Below are 25691 nucleotides of genomic sequence, written 5' to 3'. Positions count from 1 at the left end.
TCTGCTCTGTTGTGTTTTATATTAATATCGACATTTGGGAAACCAAGATTCGCACTTATGCAAGCAACTGATTTACCTACATCCTGGAGAAACACCCATAAAACAAGAAGTACAAAGGGAAAGTAAAACAAAGGACATAAACAAAAGACACAGAAAGCAGAATGATTGATATTAGAAAAAACACAAAAGGAAGCAACTCACAACTGCCAGAGGCTGGATTTCTTCTTCTCTGGAAGTGGTGGGTTTTCCTTTGATGCCCTGAGTGTGACAATAAACCATTCAATATTTACAATGTTTACATAATGAAACAAAATACACCAGTAGATATTTACAATTTTATGAGTTAAATCACTCATTTTATTTAAATGAACAACTGCTAAATTTATTGAAGTATGAAGTAAATTTAAATTATATAAACTTAAATTCAGTGGTGCCTCTAACTTAAGTAATTATTTAGGACCTTACTGCTGGGGCGGATTATCCATGATCCTGGAAAAAGATATTACCGTATTTTCACGACTATAGGGCGCACCACATTATAAGGCGCACCCTCAATGAATGGCATTTTTCCACATATAAGGCGCACTGTATTATAAGGCACACTGTATTATAAGGCGCACTGTATTATAAGGCACACTGTATTATAAGGCGCACTGTATTATAAGGCGCACTGTATTATAAGGCGCACTGTATTATAAGGCGCACTGTATTATAAGGCGCACTGTCTATTTTGGACAAAATGTAAGACTTTTAAGTGCGCCTTATAGCCGTAAAAATACGGTAATTGCTATTGACTTCCAGGTATGAAGCACTCACTACACCGTCACCAATAGAGCCAGCCATTGTTGATGTTTTGGATTTTTTGTATGAAATCTTCAGTGGGGGAGGAGCTATATGAGGGAAGATTTTGTAAACTATGATGGCATCTGCATATTTAACAGTAATGTTTCAGTTCAGGCATTTGTGTTTTTTTAATATCCGACAGTGGTGGTTTTTCGTTTTTGGTTTTCTGTTTTTTCCATATATAAGGCGCACTGGATTATAAGGCTCACTGTCTATTTTGGAGAAAATTTAAGACTTTTAAGTGGGCCTTATAGTCGTGAAAATACGATAAGTGCCCACAAAAGAGGCATTTGGTCGGTTGGTCGCATTGAGTCTCTGCCTTTGGCTACTAGCGCATTTCAGGTCCATCTAGAACAGACATGGGAAACTACGGCCCGCGGGCCACATATAGGCTTTTTAATCCGGCCTGCCGACGTTGTCCAAATAAAGTTTTTTTTACCCCCAAGATGGCGCCGTCATGCGGAAGCCAGTGGCAGTAGCTCTGGCCACTCTTATTTGTTTTTCGTGTTTTACAGCCCCTTTATCTTTTTTGAATTACATTTTAATATTTGTTAATACATTTGTTTTTACGTTACTTTGTACTTTATACTTTATACTTTAATGATGAGTGATGAGTGTGTTAATACTTTTGTCCTTTGTTTCTGTTCATGTTTCATATGTACTGTTAAGGCATGCTGTTTTTTATATGTAACGTATCTTGTGCTGACCCGGCCCATTTGGAAAAAAATTTAAAGTCAATGTGGCCCCCGGGCCGAAAAGTCGAATAATTCTCAGATCTCCACCATGATGTTTTTCCATTCTCACCGAATCATCTCTGTCCATCTAACAGCTTCTTGCAGCTCCATCAGTCTCTCCTTATACTGGTTCCTCTCCATTAGAACTCTGGCCATCTCTACCCTGGTGAAACGTTTCCTCTGTGCTGTAGGTACGTCACTCTGGACAGCCGACATCAATGTTTTTTGTGTGAAATGTAGAAATACATCAAATATATCGGACAAAAGAGCTTACATCTGTCTCATTTGCTTTACTGACTCTTCATTTACAAGTTCCACACAAGGAAAAAACAGTATCATTAACTCACATCATCCTCATTCTCCGTTTTAGACTTGGACATGCTTTCCTCAATCTCAGCTCGTGCCCTATAGAGAAGGAAATGTTTTGAACAGGAATTGTATCTTGTGACGCAAAATCAAAATATATAATTGTAAAATAACATACTTCTTCAGTTCGTCTTCTAAATCTTTGTTCTTCTTCTCTAGTCTGATTTTGGCTTGGGTGACAGCATCAAGCTCCCCTTGTAGTACCTCCTTTTCACATGTCAGCTCATCCAATTGAGCAATGAGGTGATTCTTTACCACATTTAGAGCGTTTCTGCACACAAACAAATAGTGGTATATTACCATATTTTCTCGCATGTTGCCCGCCTCTGCATATATGCCGTACTCTTAAAATTGCCAGAAATTTGCTGAATTTTACCATTTCTATTGTATAAGGCGCCCCTGACTCACAATTTTCACGTCCATATTCATGGATTTAATAGGGAATGCAAATGTGTTACTTTAAAGGATCTCCAAAAAAAATTAAGATACTGGCACCCTGACCGAGCAATAGCAGGCACAGGTGAGTTTTTTTCACGCTTTGTGCTAGATACATTTTTTTTTCTTGAATTTCATCTATTCACGTCAAAATACATTTTCTTTAGCGTTTTATCCGTTTAACTTTTTTTCTATTTTGAAATAAATGACCTTACCGGTCGCATTGTCTTGCGTTTCGGCATTTTGTCTTTGTCAGCTTAGTTTAGTCTCATTTGTGCGCATATAAGCTGTAACCTTGATTCTGTCATCTTTTTTTTCTTTGCAAATAAGGCATCTATGCAACAAAATAGGGTTCTTTTTTTCATAGGCCTTTTTGATACTACAGTGGTCTACTGTGCATGATGCCCTTTAGTACTCGTCAGGCCTCTTGGCTAATGTGAATTCCCTGAAGGTATAATACAAAATAGCTCATCAATGAAAGGGGATTGTGATTTCCAAGGAGTTTTTTTGGGAGTATCATCTTTGCAGAAATACATGAATTTTGATATTACCCTCATTCTAACCTTGGCAAATTATTATTTTTTATGAGAAACCTTTTTCGTTCATTCATTCATTTTCCAATCCACTTTGCCCTCACAATGGTTGTGGAGGGTGCTGGAGCCTACCCCAGGGACTTCAGGCATAAGGCGGGAGACACCCTGAACCGGTTACCACCCTATCGTAAGGCGCGAGGAGACAGGCAACCATTCACGCTCACACTCAAACCTAGGGGCAATTTTGATTGTCCAACCAGCCTACCATGCATGTTTTTGGAATGTGGGAGGAAAGTGGTGTATATATAAAACCCACAGAGAACTGGAGGTAACCCACGACCCCAGAACTATGAGGCCAATGGGTTAATCACTTAGCTACCGAGCTGCCTGTGAGAAACTTATCCATGATTATTGTTGATCACACACATACACACAGAAATAAAATGTAATTTTTAGATATAAAACATAAAATTAAATGTGACCATATCACAAACAATCAAATATACTCAGTGTGCTAACTTTGTTTCCAGAAGTTGTGCATTCTCTTGAATAAGATGTTCGACTTCACGACCCATACCTAAAGACAACAAGATAGAAATTGTTTGTTTTTATTTATTTATATTTATATATATATATATATATATATATATATATATATATATATATATATATATATATATATATATATATATATATATATATATATATATATATATATATATATATATATATATATATATATATATATATATATATATATATATATATATATATATATATATATATATATATATATATATATATATATATATATATATATATATATATATATATATATATATATATATATATATATATATATATATATATATATATATATATATATATATATATATATATATATATATATATATATATATATATATATATATATATATATATATATATATATATATATATATATATATATATATATATATATATATATATATATATATATATATATATATATATATATATATATATATATATATATATATATATATATATATATATATATATATATATATATATATATATATATATATTTATATATATATATATATATATATATATATATTTATATATATATATATATATATATATATATTTATATATATATATATGTATATATATATATATATATATATATATATATATATATATATATATATATATATATATATATATATATATATATATATATATATATATATATATATATATATATATATATATATATATATATATATATATATATATATATATATATATATATATATATATATATATACATATATATATATATATATATATATATATACATATATACGCATATACGTATATACATCTACATCTATGAACTAAAACATAACAGCATATGAACTACAAATTCCGACATCTATCCAAGACTCTGTCTTACCTAAAAAGTTGTAGTCTGACATTCATGCATTCATAGTTGCAGGTTGGAATTAGAAAGATTATTATTAACAGATTATCACTATTGTAAAATTCTTAATTTATTATTTATTTCTAGTCTAAAAACAATTTCACCACTGTAATCACAGATAACAAACAAAACGAAGGCTGAACATAAATATATCACTGGTGATTTTTTTTTCATACACACCAGAAAACTCATCTGCAACATTGCAAGCCAACAAGAAACAATTAAGGAAAAAAATCGGAGGATGAAAATATCATTAAGGCCAAATGTACACAAGTGACGCTGATTACCTAAAAGATCTGCTCCTTCATCAACATCTCCTATGTTGTCATTTCCTGCGGAGGACAGCTCTTCAAATAGAGAGTCTGTGTTTCGGTCGAATGCTAGATTCTCGATGCCAGCTTTAGTGGGTGTGCTGGATGGTAAAAAAAGGCATACAAGGTTAAGTTGTCCTATCAAAATAAAACCAATTTTGCCAAACATTAGCCCTAACATATCTTTGTTTGTTTATCTAAAGAATGCCACACATCTATTGTATCCTGGACAATGTAGCTATGTTTCTGGACATCAGTTAAAACCTTTCTGTGGCAATCAGTGTATAAAATATCCAGAACTCAAAGGTATACTCAAGGCACCTAAAATAAATATAATGCATACAAAGCTAGAGGTCTCTTAAGTTAGAAAACAATAATGCGTGTACTGTAATACCTTCACATACGATTACCCCAACATACGAGAAATTTGAGATATGAGGAAAATTCCGAGCAAATATTTCCCCTGAGATACGACACAAATTTCTCTCTCTCTCATCCACACCGTCTGTGTGTACTGAATAATGTCACATTTTAGTATTAAGGCCTTAACCACTAGATAGGTATTTGTTACGTTGTGAGTAGGTGGTGAATTAGAAACAATAAGTTTTTCATTGCAATATGCTGTTTTTAGTGATTTTTTCAGAGGGTGTTAACGAATTAATTTTTATTCAGTTCATTTCTATGTGAAAAATGGATTTGAGTTACAAGTAAATTGACTCACGAGCTTGCTCCCAGAATGCATTAGGCCTGTATCTGAAGGTGTTACTGTATATAATATCCTACAATACAGGTTAATCAACCCTTCATGTGTTCCTTACCTTGTTGCTTGGCAGCCACCAAATTCCATATCCAACTCGGGTGTGGACTCTATAATCGCCAAGACCTCAGACTTTTCTAGTGTAATGTTGCCATCTAACAAAGGGAATATCAATCAACAACCTGTAAAATGCTTTAAAATGTTGCTATCCAAGCCTGTCCGGATAACAAATTTTAGCGGCTGACAAATTCTTGTCTAATGAATTATTGCAGATATGCAATATTACTCTCCTCCAAATATTTAAATCAATATAAGTACTAAAGTCATGACACTATACCTTAATATATCAAGTACACCCATTCAAACATGTTTATTCTTAAATAAAACAAATAATTAGTAACGCTTGTCATTTGAATGCTAGCTTAGTGTACAATCTGTAATAGGTGAGAAACTCAACACCCTTTTTTCTGAGCGCGTTGCCCTGTAAAAAGTCTCCCCCACTCTGACCCTCTCTTCCCTCAGTGAAATCCGTCTAATTTTAGTACAATTCAATACATTTTAGTACTATAAAACCACTAGTTATTTGTTACTTTGTTAATAGATAGCGAATTAGAACACGTTTTTTCAATCCAATATCCTGTTTTTGGTGTTTTTTCAGAGGGTTGTAACAAATTAATTAGTTTTTACTTAATTTCTATGAGAAACCTTCATTTGAGTTACGAGTAATTCAACATACGAGCTGAGTCCCGGAAGACATTCAACTCTTATCTGGAGGTACAGTGTTCCCTCGCTACTTCGTGGTTCAGCCACCGCGGACTCAGAGCTTCGCAGATTTTTTTATATTATTATTTTTTTTAAATACAAACAATTACATTGAGACAACATATTTTACTGTTTTTTTGTTATAACATGAATTTCACTCTCTCTACCCATATTCTATATGGTGTACTGTATACAGGGGGGTAAAAAAAAATAAAAAAAATAAATAAATGTATTATTTTTTTTGGAATTAAATTCAAATTAAGCATTTTTGAAGGGGAATCCCTACTTCGCGGGAATTCACTTATCGCGGGTGGTCCCGGTCCCCATTAACCGCGATGACCGAGGGAACACTGTACCACTGTATTTAACTTATTGAATACTGTGGCAGGTCTACTTACCGTTACTTTCAAGAAGAGCAGTTGCAGCCTCTTTATTCTCCTTTTCTAATTGATCCTGCTTGGTTGAAATGTTGCAGTCAAGATTTGCGTTAAGGCCACATTCTTCCTGAGGTGTTTTGTCAGATTCCATTGTAGCAGCCGAGTGAACAGGTGATCCAGATGCGCTTGTTGGGCTGGATGAAGTACTTTTATCGCTACAGACTACGCCATGACATTGTGGTGATGAAGATTGATAGTCACCACTTTTAATGGATGAGGTGCTGTGTGTTTTTATGATACTCTTGTGGGACACAGTGCTTGATGTTGATTCTTTGTTGCTTGTGTTAGCCAGTTCATCCTAAAATTTGGGTCAAATTTACATAGGACGGATTCTCATTTAGACAAATATTGATGATGACAAGTAAAAATTCTATGACAGAGGATGCACACAGTAGTAGTCTCTATGTTTTGAAAAAAGATATGTGAAAAAAATGTTATGCAAAAAGAACAAATGTACTACAGTTAAATAAAGCAATGACCATGTCTAGTGGTGCCACATAGCACAATAAATCAGTTAGTAATTGCATGCATTCATATGTGGGTTCTTACATTTATTTAGGAGCCAAGTACATGTTAATGGCTATTTATGTCACGACTATAACAATTCATTTTAGTATTATGTGAATTTTATGTTCTTGCAATTCATTTATATTATTTCCATAACCATATTATCATGCGAGATATATTAAGACATTTCCCCACATAAAATTCACATAAAAGAAAAATAATCGAATCGTTATTCCAAGAAACACGATTAAAGAAGTGTGTCCGTCGCAAAATGACACATTAATGCGAGAAGGAAATTGATATTTTTATTGTTTCATTACATTGAATTGTTTTTCTTTTATTTATTGTTACATTAAAGCAAATATGAAGAACACATGCTTATTTCATAGAGTTGTTATTTCATTACATATGTCCACAATCAACCATCAGTTGAAATAATGTCTGACTACATAAACAATCTTCCCTCGAGTTTACGCAACTGCGGCACTATTTCGGGCCAACAAACATCCAAATCAGGTAGGCTACAGACAAAATAATACAAACAAAAGCAAACAACCCTCGGTAGGTTTCAACTGAAAGTCAGCGTGGAGGTTAGGGTCGAATAATTAAGAATTAAGATTAGTGAAGAATTAAATTAGTGAATTAAGATTAGAATTAAATTAAGTGTAAGGTTAGTTTAAACTTTTTTTGAGTGAGTCTGCATCTTAATCCAAGTTCATTTAAATTTGTTATGTTACAAGCGTGTTGCCGTGTAAAATGCCCCTCTCTCTCCCGTCCGCGGAATACGTCTAATTTTAGTAATATAAAACACATTTCAGTACTATTAAACAACTAGTTATTTGTTACTTTCTTAATATATGGCGAATTAGAACAAATAATAATGTTTTTCCAATCCAATATCCTGTTTTTGGTGGGGTTTTTTTTAGATGGTTGGAACGATTTAATTTGTTTTTAGTTCATTCTTATGGCAAACATTCATTTGAGTTACGAGTAAATCGACATCTCGAGGTATCACTGTTTTTCTTGTTCGCAAGTGACAACTATTGCAGTAATATGAACCATCGGAAGAATCGAGATTAGAAGCAATCTGGCGGCCACATTTTAAACTTCTGGTACTATTCGGATAGACTTATTTCTTTTTTCAAATTGAATAATTTGATATTTTGTGGTTGATTTGAAAGAAATTGTAAAATTGAATAATTTTAAGGCAATTTTAAGGGTGCGGCCTATACACAGGAAAGCTTATATGCGGGTAAATACAGTAGCCTATGAGGACTCATAGACAAGAGAAGTGTATATCTTTATTTAATGTTCAGAATTCGGGATGCTTCTCACTTGTATAAATATTGTGTGTGTACACAGCAACCACATTCGGATGCGCAACAAACTATTGAGCCGAGAGCACCTAGATGAAGTTGTCTTGGCTTACTAACTTGCAATCGAGCTCTGCACCGGTTCATTCATGTTGAGAACAAACAGACGTAGCAAAGACCAAATTGACCTAACTCTTTTGAAAAATTAAGTAAACATTATAACTAATAAGAGTGTATGTAGTACATACCTTTAGACTGGTGTTACACCTTGGATCAGAGAGGTTATTGAATTTCCAAGATTCCGTCTGGACATCAACAGGCTCCCTTTGGAGGTTGGTGTTTGTGGCATCAATCCCTGGGACGTGAAAAACCCCCATAGACACTGGACGCTCCTTCCTATAATCAGAATAATGTGATGAGGAAGAAACTGGGAAATACCGTGGAATTAGGAAAAGTAAGGAAAAAGTAACAGCTGTTCTATGCTTGTATTAATCATGAATAACTATCATTTTGTGAGTTATAATGGATTAAAAATTACACCACCAAAATTACAGTGGAGCCTCAACTATCTAACTTCGGATGTGCAATAACAATGTGCAATATTTAGAATCTGCAATATTTTGGAATATTCTATTATGTTGCCTTGACGTGGCTTTTTAAAATTACTTTTTTTATTGGCACCACTAATTTTGTTATACGCAGTTGTCATATAATGACAACGGCTTTTGACTTGACTTTAACACAAAATTGACAAACCTTATAAAAAAACAACAAATTTAATAAGGTAGAGCTACCACATTTTATTAAGCTTCACTTAAAATGACACTAAAGTCTTATTTTTTAAATTATAACAGGCATGGTGGACGGTTGATTAGCACATCCTGCCTCACAGTTAGTTCTAAGAACGAGAGTTGAATCCCTGATGAGTTTCGGCCTTTCTGTGTGAAGTTTACCGTGCCTTAGCTAATGGAGTCACTATTTAAGTGACTAACTCCGTCTCTTGCTATAGTAAAGAAGTGCAACAACAAGCTTCTTGTTTGGGTAATATTCAATGACATTTTCGGAATGTCCTACTAACCAATAATAAAAACTGGAGTGGGCTATACTTAGCCACGGGCTGTAGTTAGAATAACATTGGTAGATGAGAACAATGGCAACGCTTAAAAACGGCCATGGTTGATAAAAGGCATAATTCCCAAAACAACGGACATAGCATTGCAATGAGGACAGGTCACTTGCAGTACACAAATTTTGATCTAAAAATATATATATATTTCACAGTACACTTTGCTTCTTGAATATTTTTGTATAATACATTTTCTTTTTATGGGTACATTGAGGGTAAAAAGGTTTTTGAGAGCTTTTTTTTGTAGTTGGAAGCAAGCATTGGCCAGAAAATAACCGCCAAAAAGATCCTTCAGCAATCTAGTACGACACAAGAAGTAACAAAACTTTTTAATGGTTTGATAACAAGATTGTCTCGTTCCTTTTTCTCTAGTTTTTTTGGCCCATTCTACGTGTGAACTCTTCAAATTGGATTAGTTCTTCTGAGAAAACTAAACCACTGGCAATCAAACAGGTTTCAACTATAAATTGATGATAATGATATTGTCATTACTGTGTACACATAATGTACCTGCGTGGACGCTGTATTGAGGGTAAAGATGGAAAGACGGGTAAGCCACGAGTAGCGACAGAGTAGTGTACCAGCAGCAGTACTGACAGAGACACCAGAACAACAGAGTTGATGACCACCGCTCCGCCAACAAAGCCAAAAACAAAAAGCAGCATACGCCTGGGGCTCATGGCCCCACGTCTTAGTGTTGCCAAAATTTTTGTTGGACCCAAAAGCACAGTAACCAAGCTAAAGGTAGCAAAGAAAATATTTATCTTTGATCAGACCCATAATAAAACATGTTTAGCTGTTGCACAGCTCTGTAGGTGGGAGTTAAAGGAGAGAATAGCTCGGTTGGGAGGTAGACAGTGAATAGAAGCAGGCAATTTTAAGGATATCTGGGATCCAGAGCAAAACAGAGCATCACACCGACAAAAGTCATCAATGGATAGCAAGAAGAGGCCAATGAGGCTGTAACTCCACCACTGTATTCCTGTGGTAATTCTGTTTTTGCTGCTCTGTTCCTCTTCCTGTCCTCTGCCGAGATGTGACACAGCAGGCACTGTGCAGTATTGAATGATCTGACGCTCTTTCGCTCTCTCCCACCCCTTTTCTGTCAGATGCTGAGGCAGCTTACTTCATATTCCTCTGTTCAGGCAGCAGTTTAGCATATAACTGCCACAAAAAAATTATAATCTATATTATTGATTACCGTATTTACTCGCATATAAGCCGCCCGTGAGTATAAGGCATACGGTGTACCCTTAAAATTGCCTTAAAATCGTTTAACTTTCCAATTTGTCGGGTATAAGCCACCACCTGATTCACAATTTTCACCTCCATATACATAGTTTTACTAGGGAGTACAAATGTGTTTCAGTAGTATTTTGAGATATGGTCTGAGAGTATGTGTTGTGGTGGTGTCATGTTATTTTGCTGGTTTACTTGTGTGGTCCATTACATAAAGCCCAGGTACAGCTGTGGTCAAAAGTTTACATACCCTTGTGAAGAACATAATGTCATGGCTCTTGAGTTTCCAGTTATTTCTATAACTCTGATTTTTCCCTGATAGCGATTGGAACCGATACGTCTATGTCACAAAAAACATTCATGAAGTTTGGTTCTTTTATGACTTTATGATGGGTTAACAGAAAAAAAGTGATCAAATCTGCTGGGTCAAAAATATACATACAGCAGCGCTAATATTTGGTAAGATGTCCCTTGGTCCTTTTCATTTCGATCGGGGGCTTTTGGTAGCCATCAACAAGTTTCTGACAAGCTTCTGCTTCCCTTAATTATGCAATGACTAATGCAAGAAAAAAGAAGCAGAACAACTGCAATGCTCCGCCCAGTGCTCGTAGAGATCACGAGGGAGATGCGGCGAGAGAGAGTGCAGTAAAATTATAAGTAGCGACCTGGCCAATTGGTTGTCTCAAATGCGCGTATCTCAAAATTTGTCTCGTATCTCAAGGTAAATATTTGCTTGGAATTTTACTCGTATCTCCAATTCCTTGCATGTCGGGCACTCACATATCGAGGTATTACTGTACTTTGAAGGGAAAATCTTGAGAAAAATCATCACACGTGGTATTTCTGAGATACTGTGTGAATCAAAAGGATATCATTAGGGTCAATGTCATAAGGAAGTTAATATGCCTGTAGTTGTAAATGCAAAATATCAAATCATTCAATTTGAAAACAGAAATAAGACTATCTCGATGAAAACCTGATGCTTTTACTCCGGTTTCCTCCAACATTCCAAAGCCATGCATGGTAGGCTGATTGGAAAGTCTAAATTTCCCCTAGGTACGAGTGTGAGTGTACATGGTTGTCCATCTCCTTGTGCCCTGCGATCGCTTGGCCACCAATCCAGGGTTACTTATAGCAATAAAAATTCAAATGAACTCAAATCATCTCAAAGCCCAGGCCTCAATGTTACCAGAAAAATACATACCATCTAAGGTTTTAGTGTTAATACATTTTAACAAATGTAATACTGATATGTCATCAACCACAAGTCCAGAGATATTTTAATCGGGAAAATTGCAGTACATCACTGTCTTATTATCCAGTCCTAATCTGCTTTCAGATGATCAGTCAACCACAAGGTCTATTATCAAAATGAAGACTAAGCCGGATCCTACAGGTAGTAGAACAACTATTCGATAGATCACACATCTTGCCTCAAGTGCAATTTACCACCGAATTACTTCCCTGAGGGGTGAAGCCCAAATACGTTACAGTTTAAATATTGCTCTTTTCAGATAGTGCTCACAACAGTGGACATTTATTCAAAGGTTATCATGTTAAATCATTGACTGACAGACAGCTCTGAGAGTATGTGTTGTGGTGGTATCATGTTATTTTGCTGGTTTGGGTACATTACATAGAGCCCAGGTACAGCTGTGCTCAAAAGTTATTTCTACAAGTCTAATTTTTCCCTGATAGAGTGATTGGAACAGATACTTCTTTGTCTCAAAAAAACATTCATCAAGTTTGGTTCTTTTAAGACGTTATTATGGGTGAACAGAACAAAGTGATCAAATCTGCTGGGTCAAAAATATACATACAGCAGCGCTAATATTTGGTAAGATGTCCCTGGGCCATTTCATTTCAATTGGGTGCTTTTGGTAGCCATCAACAAGTTTCTGGCAAGCTTCTGGTTGAATCTTTGACCACTCCACTTGACAGAATTGGTGAAGTTCAGTTAAATTTGATGGCTTTCTGACATGGACTTATTTCTTCAGCATTGTCCACAAGTTCTCAAAGGTGTTTAAGTCAGGACTTTGGGAAGGCCATTTGAAAACTTTAATTCTAGCCTGATTTAGCCATTCATTCCATTACCACTTTTGAGGTGTGTTTGGGGTCATTGTCCTGTTGGAACGCCCAACTGTGCCCAAGACCCAATCTACGGGCTGATGACTTTATGTTATCTTGAAGAATTTTAAGGTAATCCTCCTTCTTCGTTATCCCATTTACTCTCTGTAAAGCACCAGTTCCATTGGGAGCAAAACAGCCCCACAGCATAATACTACCACCACCGTGCTTGACGGTAGGCATGGTGTACTTGGGGTTAAAGGCTTCACCTTTTCATATTGCTGCGCATTGTGGTCAAACAGCTCGATTTTTGTTTCGTCTGATCACAGAACTTTCCTCTAGAAGGTCTTATCTTTGTCCATGTGATCAGCATCAAACTTCAGTCGAGCCTTAAGGTGCCGCTTTTGGAGCAAGGGCTTCCTTCTTGCTCGGCAGCCTATCATTCCACGGAGATGCAAAACACGGTTGACTGTGGACAATGACACCTGTGTTCCAGCAGCTTCTAATTCTTGGCAGATGTGCTTTTTGGTGATTCTTGGTTGAATCTTCACCCTCCTGACCAATTTTCACTCAGCAGCAGGTGATAGCTTGCGTTTTCTTCCTGATCGTGGCAGTGACAAAATCATGGCATGTACTTTATACTTACAAAAAAGTGTTTGCACTGTTGCTCTTGGGACCTGCAGCTGCTTTGAAATGGTACCAAGTGACTGTTTTAGTGTACTTTTTTTTCAGCGAGAGAGATTTAAATCAACACTCATGGATTGAAATAATTTGTTTTTTTTTATAAAACTTTCTACTATTTAAATAATAGTCCCCCGACCCAAATAAATCATTCAATTAATTGAGTTTATTTCAAATTATTCATAGTTTTTATTCCCCCGTGCAAAACCCGTGCGGCAACACTAATACTAATACTCCGATTCGTTGTCAATCGGGGGCTGGAAAATATTGACCCGTGGGCTGCAGTTTCGAAGAACCTAAGAATCCAAAACTAGTGAATCATTTATGAAAGGGTTAAATATTCCAATTGGACCCACTTAGACACATTTTAAGATGAATCAGGCTGAAAATACCTTTCTGTGCATTATCAATGTAAATTGTAAAGTAAACATGTTAAAATGTCACTAAAGGTTATTGAAAATAATGTAAACAAAACCACACACGCCGGGGAACCTTAAACATAGAGAAAAACATGCCCAACATGTCTTTGTAAAAGATTTTATCCTGTCACTCTGCTATCAAAATCAACCTTTAAAATATATGGATGGATGATGTGTGACTGCTATTTGCTAATTTTGTTACAAAAGCGTAGTTAAGTCTTACCGAATCCTAACAGATGTGCCCATGCCTAAATCAGAGGGCTCTGCTGCGATTGTATGCTGATTTTTAGTTCGCTCCAGGTGTTCCATGTAACTGTGGATCATCTGCAAGGTAAGATCAAATAAGAAGTGATTTCAAAGCCCACGTGGTCATTTGTTATTATAAGAATGACAAGAATAGGTCAATACTAGTGATTGTCTCATTCTTTTAAAAACGTATTAATTTTGAGTGTTTTTCTTGTCACCATAAAATGCTTCACTGCGTTTTGATCCGACCACTCTTCACAATCCCCAAAACATAACTGAAAATTTAATAGGTCTAATAAACCTAGCATGTATATTTCAAGAATATGAATGGCAACCACATTAACTGGAGAAAACAAACAAAAGAGACATGCTGACCTCACAAACGCTTGATTTCATAACTGTGAGGTGGGTGTGCTAACTGACCCAATAACATATGTCAACTAGGTCAATGTGCCATACACAATTGATTGTTACTGTACACCCGCAGTTTTAGGTTTGGAGGATTTTCACCAGATGACTGAAAAATGGTATCAAAATAACTTTTATATTCAGTCTAAGAAGATGCACTAATGTGCTGTTTTTAAGCACAAATTACCTCAGTGTGTCTCTGATGGAGTGCATTGTATTCCTTTTTAAGCTCTGCTTCTCTCTCTTCAAATCTGTTGACTGGAATAAAAGAAAAAGCACAAATGATTCAACAGGGAGTGTAAAAGTAAAAATAAGTGAAAGAAAGCTGTGTAACTAACAAGTTAGTTGCACAGAAGGCTCTGAACCAGAAGAGGGCCCTCCATCACACTGTATCAGTTCTCTAGCGTCCAAATTGTTAAATTCACTTGTCAACAATGTTGAACATTTTGTAAAAATTAAAAGGCGACCTTTATGTGGTAGTCCCTAGTTTATTTACATTCGTGGTATGTGTGCTTAAAGTTTTTTTTCTAAATAAAGTGATGTGGGAAAGTTGTCAGTATGGTTCTGTTTTTTTTATACCAAATAAAAAAAAAAGTTGATTAAAAGCTAATTTCAATGCATATGGTCATTGTGCTTTGAAATTTTGATAGAATATTTTATCATGCACTATTTGCAGGTGTGATTTTTTTTAGCTTGTACTAGTATAAAATTTGAGAATAAATGTGGTTGCTTGTGTGTGGTTGCATGTTTATAGAAATCCAACAAACAGTCACACAAAGTGAGCAATGGTAGGCTGATTGGACACTTTAAATTGCCCCTAGGTATGGATGCGAGTGTGCATGGTTGTCCTTTGTCTCCTTTTGCCCTGCGACCGGCTGGCCACCGGTACTGGGTGTCGCCCGCCTCTGGCCAGCGGGGTCAGCTGGTATAGGCTCCAGCACCCCCCACGACCCTAATGAGGATAAAGTGGTTCATAAAATGAAATGAGATGATGACCGATACCAATTATTAATAGTTAGAGGAGGCCGAGAACCAATATTTGGAGCAAGCCGTGAACTTCGGTATCCGGTCGTTTTTACATATCTCCCTCCACCAGCATACTTGAATCAAATAATCGGGATCGGTATCAAGCTTCTGGACAGCTTGCTGAGGAGTTTATCATTTGATTCAGGTGTGGTAGAGGAGGGAGATATGGAAGACAGACTGGATAGAGAGGGCTCTCAAAGACTAGAGTTGGCCACCCCTGGTCAAAGAACTTTATTAAATTCCACAAATAGGTATACATATAGATATAGTAAAAAAATGACAACGTCAAAATGATCTATTCAAGCCATATGTTTATTAATAAATTTATTGAGGATTCTTACAACTTAGTATGTTGATGTATGTTATTGAATGTACAATTCAACTTTATTTATTTATATGCGGCAAGGGAACAGGGTGTGAGGGGGTTAAATTTGAGTTAGTGGTGGTGTGTGTCTGTGTTTATTACGAATAAAGGGCTAAACGAATTGAACCCAGGCCTACTTTGAAACAAAGTAAATTTGCTAAATTAAATAAGAGCCAGAGTAAAGAATTCAGATATAGTTCACTGATGGCATCGTGTGATTCAACAAATCTAAAATAACCACACCTTCCATTTCTGACAGCAGACAGAATACACCACTAGTGAAACTCCAAATTCAACACAAAAAGCAAATGAGGAAATGTCTCTCAGCAATATGCACAGCAAAACCCTACTGTGACTTCTCATAATTTACCCTTCAAATAAAACAGTTATAGTGCCTTGTCCAAACAAATAAGCAGTCACGCGCTGTCAACAAGGCAGTCATGCGCACATCATGTGGGCTTTTCACTGAGGTCCTAGATCTCTAATTTGCCTAGCCTAGTCTTATGTATCAGATAATTGTGTTCTATTCTTTGAGAAATATGACATTAAAAAAATATTTGACAATTCAAGACCCACTATCACAATTTTTTTTTACACAAAATCTTGTCATAGCATCTTAAAAAATGATCAACACCCACACAGATCCATAGCATGTCCAATAAAATAATTTTAGGCATTGTTGCATATTTGAAATGGAAGACGTAATCTAAGTTAAGCATTTTAGCAGAGGGCGTGAAAGTGAGTCCGCGGAGGAAGTAAGTACCAAAGAACATGATTCAAGCCAGATTTTATGATACAATAAAAAATCGGAGGGCAAGGAACCATGACACGGTGCAAGTAGGGAAGGAAAAAAAGGAAAATAGAGGGACACTTCAACCTATTTTAAAGGGTTTAGTTCAGTGGTCTCAAACCGGTTCCACATAGGGCCGCAGTGGGTCCTGGTTTTTGTTCCAACCGATCCAGTGCCGACATTTTAACCAATCAGGTGTCTTTAAAATAAGTAGCACCTGAATCTAATTAACTGATTGCACTTGCAAAAGGTATCCTTGTTGAGTTGGAATGAAAACCTGCACCCACTGCGGACCTTTGAGAACCGATTTGAGACCACTGGTTTAGTTGGTAGTTGTGTGAGGACCGTGGAAAAAATTAGAGAATTTACATATAAAATATAAATTTAAAAATAAAAAATATAAAATTTCTGGAGCCAATTAATTTCGTAAGTAGAAGTACGACATTTTTGCCTCTCGAATCTATGTGCCAGTAAGCATAGCGATTAAAAAACAAATAATTTAATTCATTCATTATCCAAGCCTCTTATCTTCACAAGGGTCGTGTGGGTGCTTGAGCCTCTCCTGGGCAACAACGTACAGTAGGCAGGGTACACCCTGAAGTGGGTATCAGCCAATCGCAGAACTAATAATTTGTCATCTGTAAATATTCAAACCGGGATTTTTTTAACTGGTGCACTTTTGGGGACGTCGGGTCAACAAAAGCCCAGCTCTTTCGGTTTCAGTGTATCCCTGGTGGCGATAGTTGGCCTTTAAGATCCATTTTGAAAAACATTACTTGTTTTTGTCCATTGCTAAATTTTAGTTTTTGCTTTTTATAACTGAAAGTGTCAGTTGGAAAATATTTTTTCCAAGGTTGTTTGTACAAAATCAATTACAACCATACATCATCCCCAACACATCATGAGGTAGCTTGTGTGCGTCACATTTCCTACACGAAAGACTTACTTTGATCTGCCGAGTTTCTCATTTTTAGTTCCAGTTGACGCGAGTGTGACTCCAGCTTTGCCACTTGATGCAGCAGTTCCTTCCTTTCCCCCTCCAAAGAATCTTCATTTGCTATGTATCTCTGCAGATGAACAAGAAGGAAATTAGCAGATATTGGCCCTGAAACAGCCACTGCAAATTTTCACACACAGAATGTTTTTGGAAGAATTAATATATACTGTAGATGCATTTCTTAGGTGCTTTTCGTCATTTGGAATCTCTGCTTATGTCAACATGCCAAATTTAAGACATTTAAAAAAACTTAAGACCAGTTTAACGTCTACAGTTGTGGTCAAAAGTTTACATACACTTGTGGAGAACATAATGTCAAGGCTCTCTTGAGTTTCCATTTATTTCTACAACTGATTTTTCTCCGATAGAGTGATTGGAACAAATACTTCTTTGTCACAAAAAACATTCATCAAGTTTGGTTCTTTTATGACTTTATTATGGGTTAACAGAAAAAGTGATCAAATCTGCTGGGTCAAAAATATACATACAGCAACACGAATTAGCAATTTTGGTGACTTAGAAAAATGTCAGTGAAATGAGATTCATAGAATGGCCTCTTAACTTCCCGTGAGTGATTATGAGTGACTACAGCTGGTGATCTCACTGAGGGCATTTCATTTAAATAGGGCTCATTGGATGCAAACGTCCCCAAATGCTACAATGGGAAAGTCAAAGGAAATCAGCGTGGATCTGAAAAAGCAAATCCTTGACTTGAACAAGTAAGTACACCCACCTGGAGCCATTTCAAAGCAGCTGTAAGTCCCAAAAGCAACAGTCCAAACTAATGTTTTTAAGTATAAAGTACATGGCACTGTTTTGTCACTGCCACAATCAGGAAGAGAACGCAAGCTATCACCTGCTGTTGAGAGAAAATTGGTCAGGAGGGTGAAGATTTCACCAACAAGCAGATCTGACAAGATTTTGAAGCCGCTGGGACACAGGTGTCAGTGTCTAGTCAAGCGTGTTTTGCATCTCCATGGACTGAGACTGTGCCCTTAAGTGTGCTTGGGAATAGGAAAATATAGATACAACACATATTTCTTGTCCATGTCATATAGTCTGTTGGCACAATTGAAGGAACATGTCAGAAACCCCACTAAATAATTAGACCGTTTTTGGTTTAAGGATGTGTATGGATAATTATTTTTGAATTTAAAAAAGTTGATACAATTATTTTCGATATAATACAAACAACTAAGGTGGCACAGAGTAAAGGATGGATCTCAGCCCAAACATGTATTTACTGGGGAGAATATCAAGGCTGAGAAAATGATTAAACTTCCACCAATCCATCCTTAGATTATAGGAATTTTGTATATGTTCAACATATAAGGTGAAACATGAAATTTATGAAATTCATTTCAAATAGTGTTTAAGTAGAGATCAGGGTTTGATAGTTTAAAGTTATACTGGATGGACACATGGCTGAATTCAGATGACTAAATCTACTTTTTCAACAATTGATGATTGTACTAAACAGCCTATCTTGTGATGTGGGCCCCTAGTCATAATAAGCACCAACCCAGGGGTGGATGTCATCTGCAAAAAGATGAGGATCACCAGAGTACCATACTACAAAAAGCCTCTATTTAAGAAATGAGCACATTGTTGCCGTGGGTAAACTTTGCACTATATTCCAACAGCCTATATTGCCTGTTGGACATTATTGCTACAACATTGGCAAAGGAGTCGCGACTTGCTTTGGGGATCTGAGTGACTGACTACACTAAGCACTTGGGTGTCTTTAGTAGTTGATTGGTTAGCACGTCGGTTGTATTTTTATTTTGTTCTAGCTTGCCATGGTTGTAAAAAAGCAGCAAAGAGTGGACTCAGATTTGATTTTCTTTCATAATAAATGACAATTATACAGTGCATTTATGTAAACGTTTTTAACATTCCCAATGTGCTTTACATTCGCATCCATTCACCTACACACACACACAGATCAATGGTGCTGCTGCTTTCCAAGGCGCTGCCAACCAACTGTGGACAAATTAAGGTTCAGTCGCTTGCCCAAGGACAGTTCGAGAGTGGGCAATCGTGCCTGGATTCGAACAGTTAAACAACTCGAGCTACCAACTGCAGCCATCACTATATTCAGAAAATGGGTGTCTTTCCTTACTGTCCTGCAGTCTTTGCTAACATAGCGTGGATAAAGCTCCTTTTGTTCCTAACTTCCAATACACTAACACATGTGGGTCCAGCACAAGCGTATGAATGCAACGAAACACACAGGGCACTGTATCATGCTCAATTGACTGGCTGAAATTAACTTGCTCTATTTCTCTGAAATGTCTAGGTTTCTGCAGAAAGCTTCTGGAGAAACTTTAACAAGGTACACCTCCTTACAAAAGAACTTTAATCCATCGTATCCAACCAAATCGCCTCCTGGTAGCATGGTTTAACCAATTAAAAAGAAGGCTAACGGAAAATCTTTGGAAAAAGATAAATAAGAACCTACACTGACTCATTTAAATTCTAAGCATTGTATTGAGAAGAAAATGTGAGCAGTATATAAATACTGCTGATATTACGTATTATGGTTTATAATAGCAGAAAATCATTAGTGTCCAAGTTGTTCCTCCCGAGTACCCTGAGGAAATTGAGTCATTTACGGGCCTTCTTCACTACTGCCGTGGTGTTTGTAGACCAGCAGAGCTTATCCGTGACGTGGACCCTCGGGAATTTAAAGGACTGGACCCTATCTACACATACTCCATTTATGAGGAGTGGGTCCGGATCTGTGCTGTGTCTGCGAAAGTCCAGGATTATTTTGTTAGTTTTAGTGGTGTTCAGTGTGAGATTGTTCACCGAACACCACAAAGACAGTTTGTTGACCTCATCTTTGTAGGCCAACTCATCCCCGCCTGACATGAGTCCGATCACAGTGGTGTCATCGTCAAATTTGATGGAGTTAGACTGGTGGGTCGGGGTACAGTCATATGTGTACAGGGCGTACCGAAGAGGACTCAGTACACAGCCTTGAGGGGAGCCAGTGCTTAGTGTAATGGAGGAAGAGAGGTGGGGACCAAGTCTAAGAGTTTGTGGTTGGTTGGTTAAGAAGTTCTTTATCCAGCAGCAGATGGAAGAGGATGGTCTAAAGTGGGAGAGTTTGCCAGCCAGAATAGCCATCAGTGTTGAAGGCTAAGCTATAGTCAATGAAAAGCATCTTTTCGTAATTCCCATGGTGTTCCAGGTGTGTGTAGAGCTATGGCGATAGCATCCTCAGTGGACCGTTTGCTCTATAAGCAAACTTGTGAGGGTCAACTGAGGGCGGGATAGTATCCCTGATATGGCGGGCGACCAACTTTTCAAAGCATTTCATGATCACAGGCGTGAGTGCAACAGGCCTATAGTCATTCAGGCTGTAAATGGTCGGCTTTTTAGGGACTCGCTCTCTCGGTCTCTCGCTCTCTCTCCATATATATGTATATACATACATACATATATGGATAGAGATAAAAATCTATTTTTAATTACTCAATTCTAATTAAAACACACACACAATGTATATGTACCATGTTATATTTCCTCAAATATAAGCCACACACTTGATTGACTGTATGAAGGTGAAGTATGTAATTATAAAGCTTAACTGGACATTGTGTTACAGTTTGAGCCTATTAGTTGCATCCTGCAATAGTCGACTGTCTCTGGCTGGTGAGAAGACTGCACAAAAGGATTAAGGGAAGTCCTTTAGTTTTTTTTCTAAGAATTTCCTGCCATGCCTTTTCCTCCTCACTATTGAGATAAACGTCTCGCTGGAAGTAGACCATTGGGGTTGGAGCAATAACAAAAGGGATTAAGCTTCAGTAAAGTGTATATTTGGTGAAATTGCCATATTTATTTGCTGGAACGTCACTAGCCAACTTAATGAGAAAATTATATTAAATCGATAATACACAAACACTATCAGCATTTCCCCATTTTTGTCAGTTATTATTTATTAAAGCTAAAGACAACATCTAGTATGAAATCGCTTAAAGTGAATGATCGGTGAAGAAAATATTTAAATATGCAAGTCACACATCTCTTAGACATCTGACCATGGAAAAACTAATGTTCAAAAACAAATAATGACACCACATAAACCCTGATGTATTCTAAACATGTAAAAAGTGACTACAAAAATAGGCACACACTATAGTTTGTATACCTAGTCTTCTTTTGCAGAAACTCACACCAATACCACTTCCTTTGCTCGGTGCTTTAAGACTTACATGTCCGATAGCCACTTCTAACACAGTATGTAGCCAATGTGTTTACAGTTGATTCGGCAGGATAATCTAAGATACTGGCATATGATCAAATAAAAAAGTACTGTCTTTTAATAATATCAGACGGATTATCTGAATAAGTTCTTTTATTCACGTTTTCCCCATTACAGTAATACCTTGACATACGAGTGCCCCAACATACGAGCATTTTAAGATAATAGTAAAATTTTGACCAAATATACCTTGAGATATGAGACAAATTTTGATATACAAGCATACAGCTCGCCGCAACTCCCTTGTGAAAATGTCTCTACAAACACTTATCGGTGCCTAGATCTACAAAAGCATCAGAAACAATAAGTAATACTGAAGTATATTAGTAGTATAGTTCTGGAATATGTTGCTTAATACAGTTTAACTGTTACTGTTTTTAACTGACCTTTAATGCGCTTTAAAAGGGTTTGACAAGTATGTCAAGAACGCCAAGCCAACTTCACAACAAAAAAGTTTTCGTTCTATTGTTGTTGGATTCAAATAAACGTACTTAAGGATGACTCAAGCCTTACAAAATATACTGTATTTTTGAACATCTACCATGTATGGCACAACAACTTGGGTTTGTCTGTGATCATAAGTCAATCCTAATCATGTCATTTTCACAGGATGGGACTCGAGAGAAAAAAAAGATTGTGTTTTCCAAAAGAAATCATTTAAAAGTACCAACTCACTGGCTTCCATAGATGATGATATATCAAATCATTTTAACTTGGACTTGTGACATTCGATTATTTCTTATGTAAGTTTATTTATGTAAAACAAATTAGTACTGAAATTGTAGTTTCCTACATTGATTCCAACAAAGCTGAGTAGTGCAACAGAATGTAGCCTGAATTCAAGCTTCTTGTGCAGGCTATATTTAATTATATGTTCATGATTTGCAGCAGGTCATGAAAACTGGTCAGCTGGCCCAAGTTCGGAAACCAATGTCTTAAGACTTTAAAAAAAAAATGGTAAATGCCATCTCTCAATCTGTGGGATAGGGATAACATTATTAATATGCCTACTGTTCCACGCAAAGCAGGACACCTAGTCACCCACCCTAAATGACACAACTGTTATTTTACTAAGTAACATTATATGGGGCAACCAAGCGGTTGAGTGGTTAGCGCGTCAGCCTCACAGTGGGAGTCCTGAGTTCAAATCCAGGTCAGTCCACCAGTGTGGACTTTGCATGTTCTCCTGCGTGGGTTTTCACCGGGAACTCCGGTTTACGCCCATATTCTAAAGACATGCACGGTAGGCTGATTGGACACCCTGAATTGCCCCTAGGTATGAGTGCGGGCATGAATGGTTGGTTGTCTCCTTGTGCCCTGCGATTGGCTGGCCACCAATTGAGGGTATTTTCCACCTAGGGCCGGAAGTCAGCTGGGATAGGCTCCAGCACCCCCCGTGACCCTAGTGAGGATAAAGCGGTTGAAAAAATGAGATGAGATTAGACCAGTGTTTCCCAACCACTGGGAGCAATGGTCAGGTGTGCCGTGGGAAATTACAAGAAGTCATACAATGTAATATTCAGAGAGAAAAAATTATATGAATATAACGAGAATATAATTTAACTATTACAAGGTTAAAATCAAAACATGATGAATGTTACATTATAGATTATACTATTACAATTATATTATTTTGTTGCTTATTTTTCTCTAAACATGAACCGGAAGTTGTTTGGTTTCTAGGGCATCAAACATCTTTTGGCTGTGTAAAGTCTGTGAGCACAACATTTTTTTTCTTAATACATCGACATGAGTGCCCATACATATGAGCAATTTGAGATACGAGGAAAATTTTGAGCAAATATTAATCTTGAGATACGAGACAAATTTTGATATTTGAGCATACAGCGGACGCGAGAGACTGCTCATAAGAACATTATGGGCACTGTCTTTCCCGTCGCAACTCCCTCGTGTATTGTCTCTGGCGAATTAGAACAGATAAAAATGTTTTTCCAATTCCAAAATCTTGCTTTTGGTGTTTTTTCAGAGGTTTGGAACAAATTAATTTGTTTTTAGTTCATTTCTGTGGGAAACGTTCACTTGAGTTAGAAGTAAATCGACATACGAGCTCAGTCCGGAACGCATTAAGCTCATATCTCGAGGTACCACTGTACTGATATTTACGTAGTATTTGGAGAAAAATCATAAAATTATGAAATTAAAAACATTTTGTATTTTACATCAGTTGAACCGGCAGTTGTTCAGGATCCACAGACATCAACTTTTGGTGACACTGTCAGTGTGAAAATATTTTGGAATAATTTTGGAGGTTTATGTGATTCCTCCTGATAAAACTTAGATGAGAATAAATATTTTTAATATAGGGGATATTGTTTTAAATTAAAATCTTTTCAGATGGTGGTGCTCCTTGAGATTTTTTCAATGCAAAACGCGTGCCGCTGCTGAAAATAGGTTGAGAAACATTGGATTAGACATTATATAGATGGAGCAGGTAGCACGTTGTAACAAGTTGCAAAAGTTGTCAGTAGAAATTAACGCACCTCCTCAATGTGCTTCCTCAGCGATTTCTCTCGTTCGTACTGTGTGACAAGTTGTTCGTTGTCCTCCTTAAGCAGCTCGAGCTCCACTTCGTGCTCTTGGTTGACAGCAAACACCGAGTCCAAGTTCTCCAGAACGGCAACAACGAGTGGCATCAGCTCCTTCACTACATCCTCGTCGTACTTTGCGATGAGCCGTTCAAACTCGCGGTAAATTGAACTGGCAAGACCGGAGACCCGATCGGACATCATGGTCGAGTTACAGGAGTCATCCTGGTAGAGGACGACGTCGTCCAACTCCATTTTTCTGCCACCGCCCGCACTTATTCCGCGGCTACCGTAGGCGAGCTAGCCGCGAGCTTTGGCTTGACGTCTGTCCGAGGACTCGTCTTGTTACTCTCAAAGCAGTAAACCTTGTTTCTAAAACATAGTTCAAGTGTTGCGCGCTGTAGCGATGACAATACGGTATTCCCTCTGTTTCTTTAACACTTGGATCTTCTACACAGCTGACTTGAAGAGATTTGCTAGCCTTGTTGTTGTGAGCAGTACTGAAAAGACTTTACTTGGCTCCTGATTAGTTTCACTGTCCAACAAGAGGAGCTCCTGCTGATGCATTCAGAAGCAATCGGAAAGACGACTACTTTCTTCCTCGACACACTCATAGCCACATTCCACCTCAGAGGATATGATTTTATTATTGCTAATTAAAATTCAGCTTGAATGGTAAATTGAATGAACATACCCATCGTGTGTGTTTTCATTAGGATTGAGTTATTAAATCTATATATTCTCTCGCTCTTTCTCGCTCTCTCTCTCCTATCTCCCTCGCTCTCTCTCTCGCGCTCTCTCACTCTCTCTCACTCTCTTGCTCTCTCTCGCTCTCTCTCACTCTCTTGCTCTCTCTCTCGCTCTCTCTCGCCCCTCTCTCTCTACCTCGTTCTCTCTCGCTTTCTCGCACTCTCGGTCTCTTGCTCTCGCACGCTCTCTAGCACTCTCTCTCACTCTCTCTCACTCTCTCTCGCTTAATATACATACATATATGGATAGAGAGAAAAAAATATTTTTAATTACTC

The 25691-nt window shown here is 37.0% G+C and overlaps 1 protein-coding gene across 5 annotated transcripts in view; it reads right to left on the bottom strand.

The window, feature by feature from the left end:
* spag9b (sperm associated antigen 9b) overlaps nucleotides 1-25428 on the bottom strand; it is a 40300-nt gene extending 14872 nt beyond the window's left edge. The window contains exons 1-14 of one of the 5 annotated variants that reach the window (XM_077738523.1): nucleotides 24622-25428; nucleotides 17800-17920; nucleotides 14861-14931; nucleotides 14243-14343; nucleotides 8736-8883; nucleotides 6629-6965; nucleotides 5530-5623; nucleotides 4688-4812; nucleotides 4374-4388; nucleotides 3431-3488; nucleotides 2062-2214; nucleotides 1925-1982; nucleotides 1648-1778; nucleotides 202-258 (exon numbers count right to left, since the gene is read on the bottom strand). In XM_077738523.1, the coding sequence (XP_077594649.1) occupies nucleotides 202-258; nucleotides 1648-1778; nucleotides 1925-1982; nucleotides 2062-2214; nucleotides 3431-3488; nucleotides 4374-4388; nucleotides 4688-4812; nucleotides 5530-5623; nucleotides 6629-6965; nucleotides 8736-8883; nucleotides 14243-14343; nucleotides 14861-14931; nucleotides 17800-17920; nucleotides 24622-24921 (1769 nt within the window). In that variant the 5' untranslated portion in view covers nucleotides 24922-25428. Of the gene's footprint in view, nucleotides 1-201; nucleotides 259-1647; nucleotides 1779-1924; nucleotides 1983-2061; nucleotides 2215-3430; nucleotides 3489-4373; nucleotides 4389-4687; nucleotides 4813-5529; nucleotides 5624-6628; nucleotides 6966-8735; nucleotides 8884-10123; nucleotides 10677-14242; nucleotides 14344-14860; nucleotides 14932-17799; nucleotides 17921-24621 lie in introns of those variants that run through there. The other 4 variants (XM_077738521.1, XM_077738524.1, XM_077738525.1 and 1 more) reach the window with 4 other exon arrangements.
* Between the last annotated feature and the right edge of the window lie 263 nt (nucleotides 25429-25691).

This window comes from Stigmatopora nigra, chromosome 18 (genome assembly GCF_051989575.1).
Source record: "Stigmatopora nigra isolate UIUO_SnigA chromosome 18, RoL_Snig_1.1, whole genome shotgun sequence".
NCBI lineage: Eukaryota > Metazoa > Chordata > Actinopteri > Syngnathiformes > Syngnathidae > Stigmatopora > Stigmatopora nigra.
The sequence above is the reverse complement of the archived record's forward strand: the minus strand, read 5'-3'. Positions and strand labels throughout refer to the sequence as shown.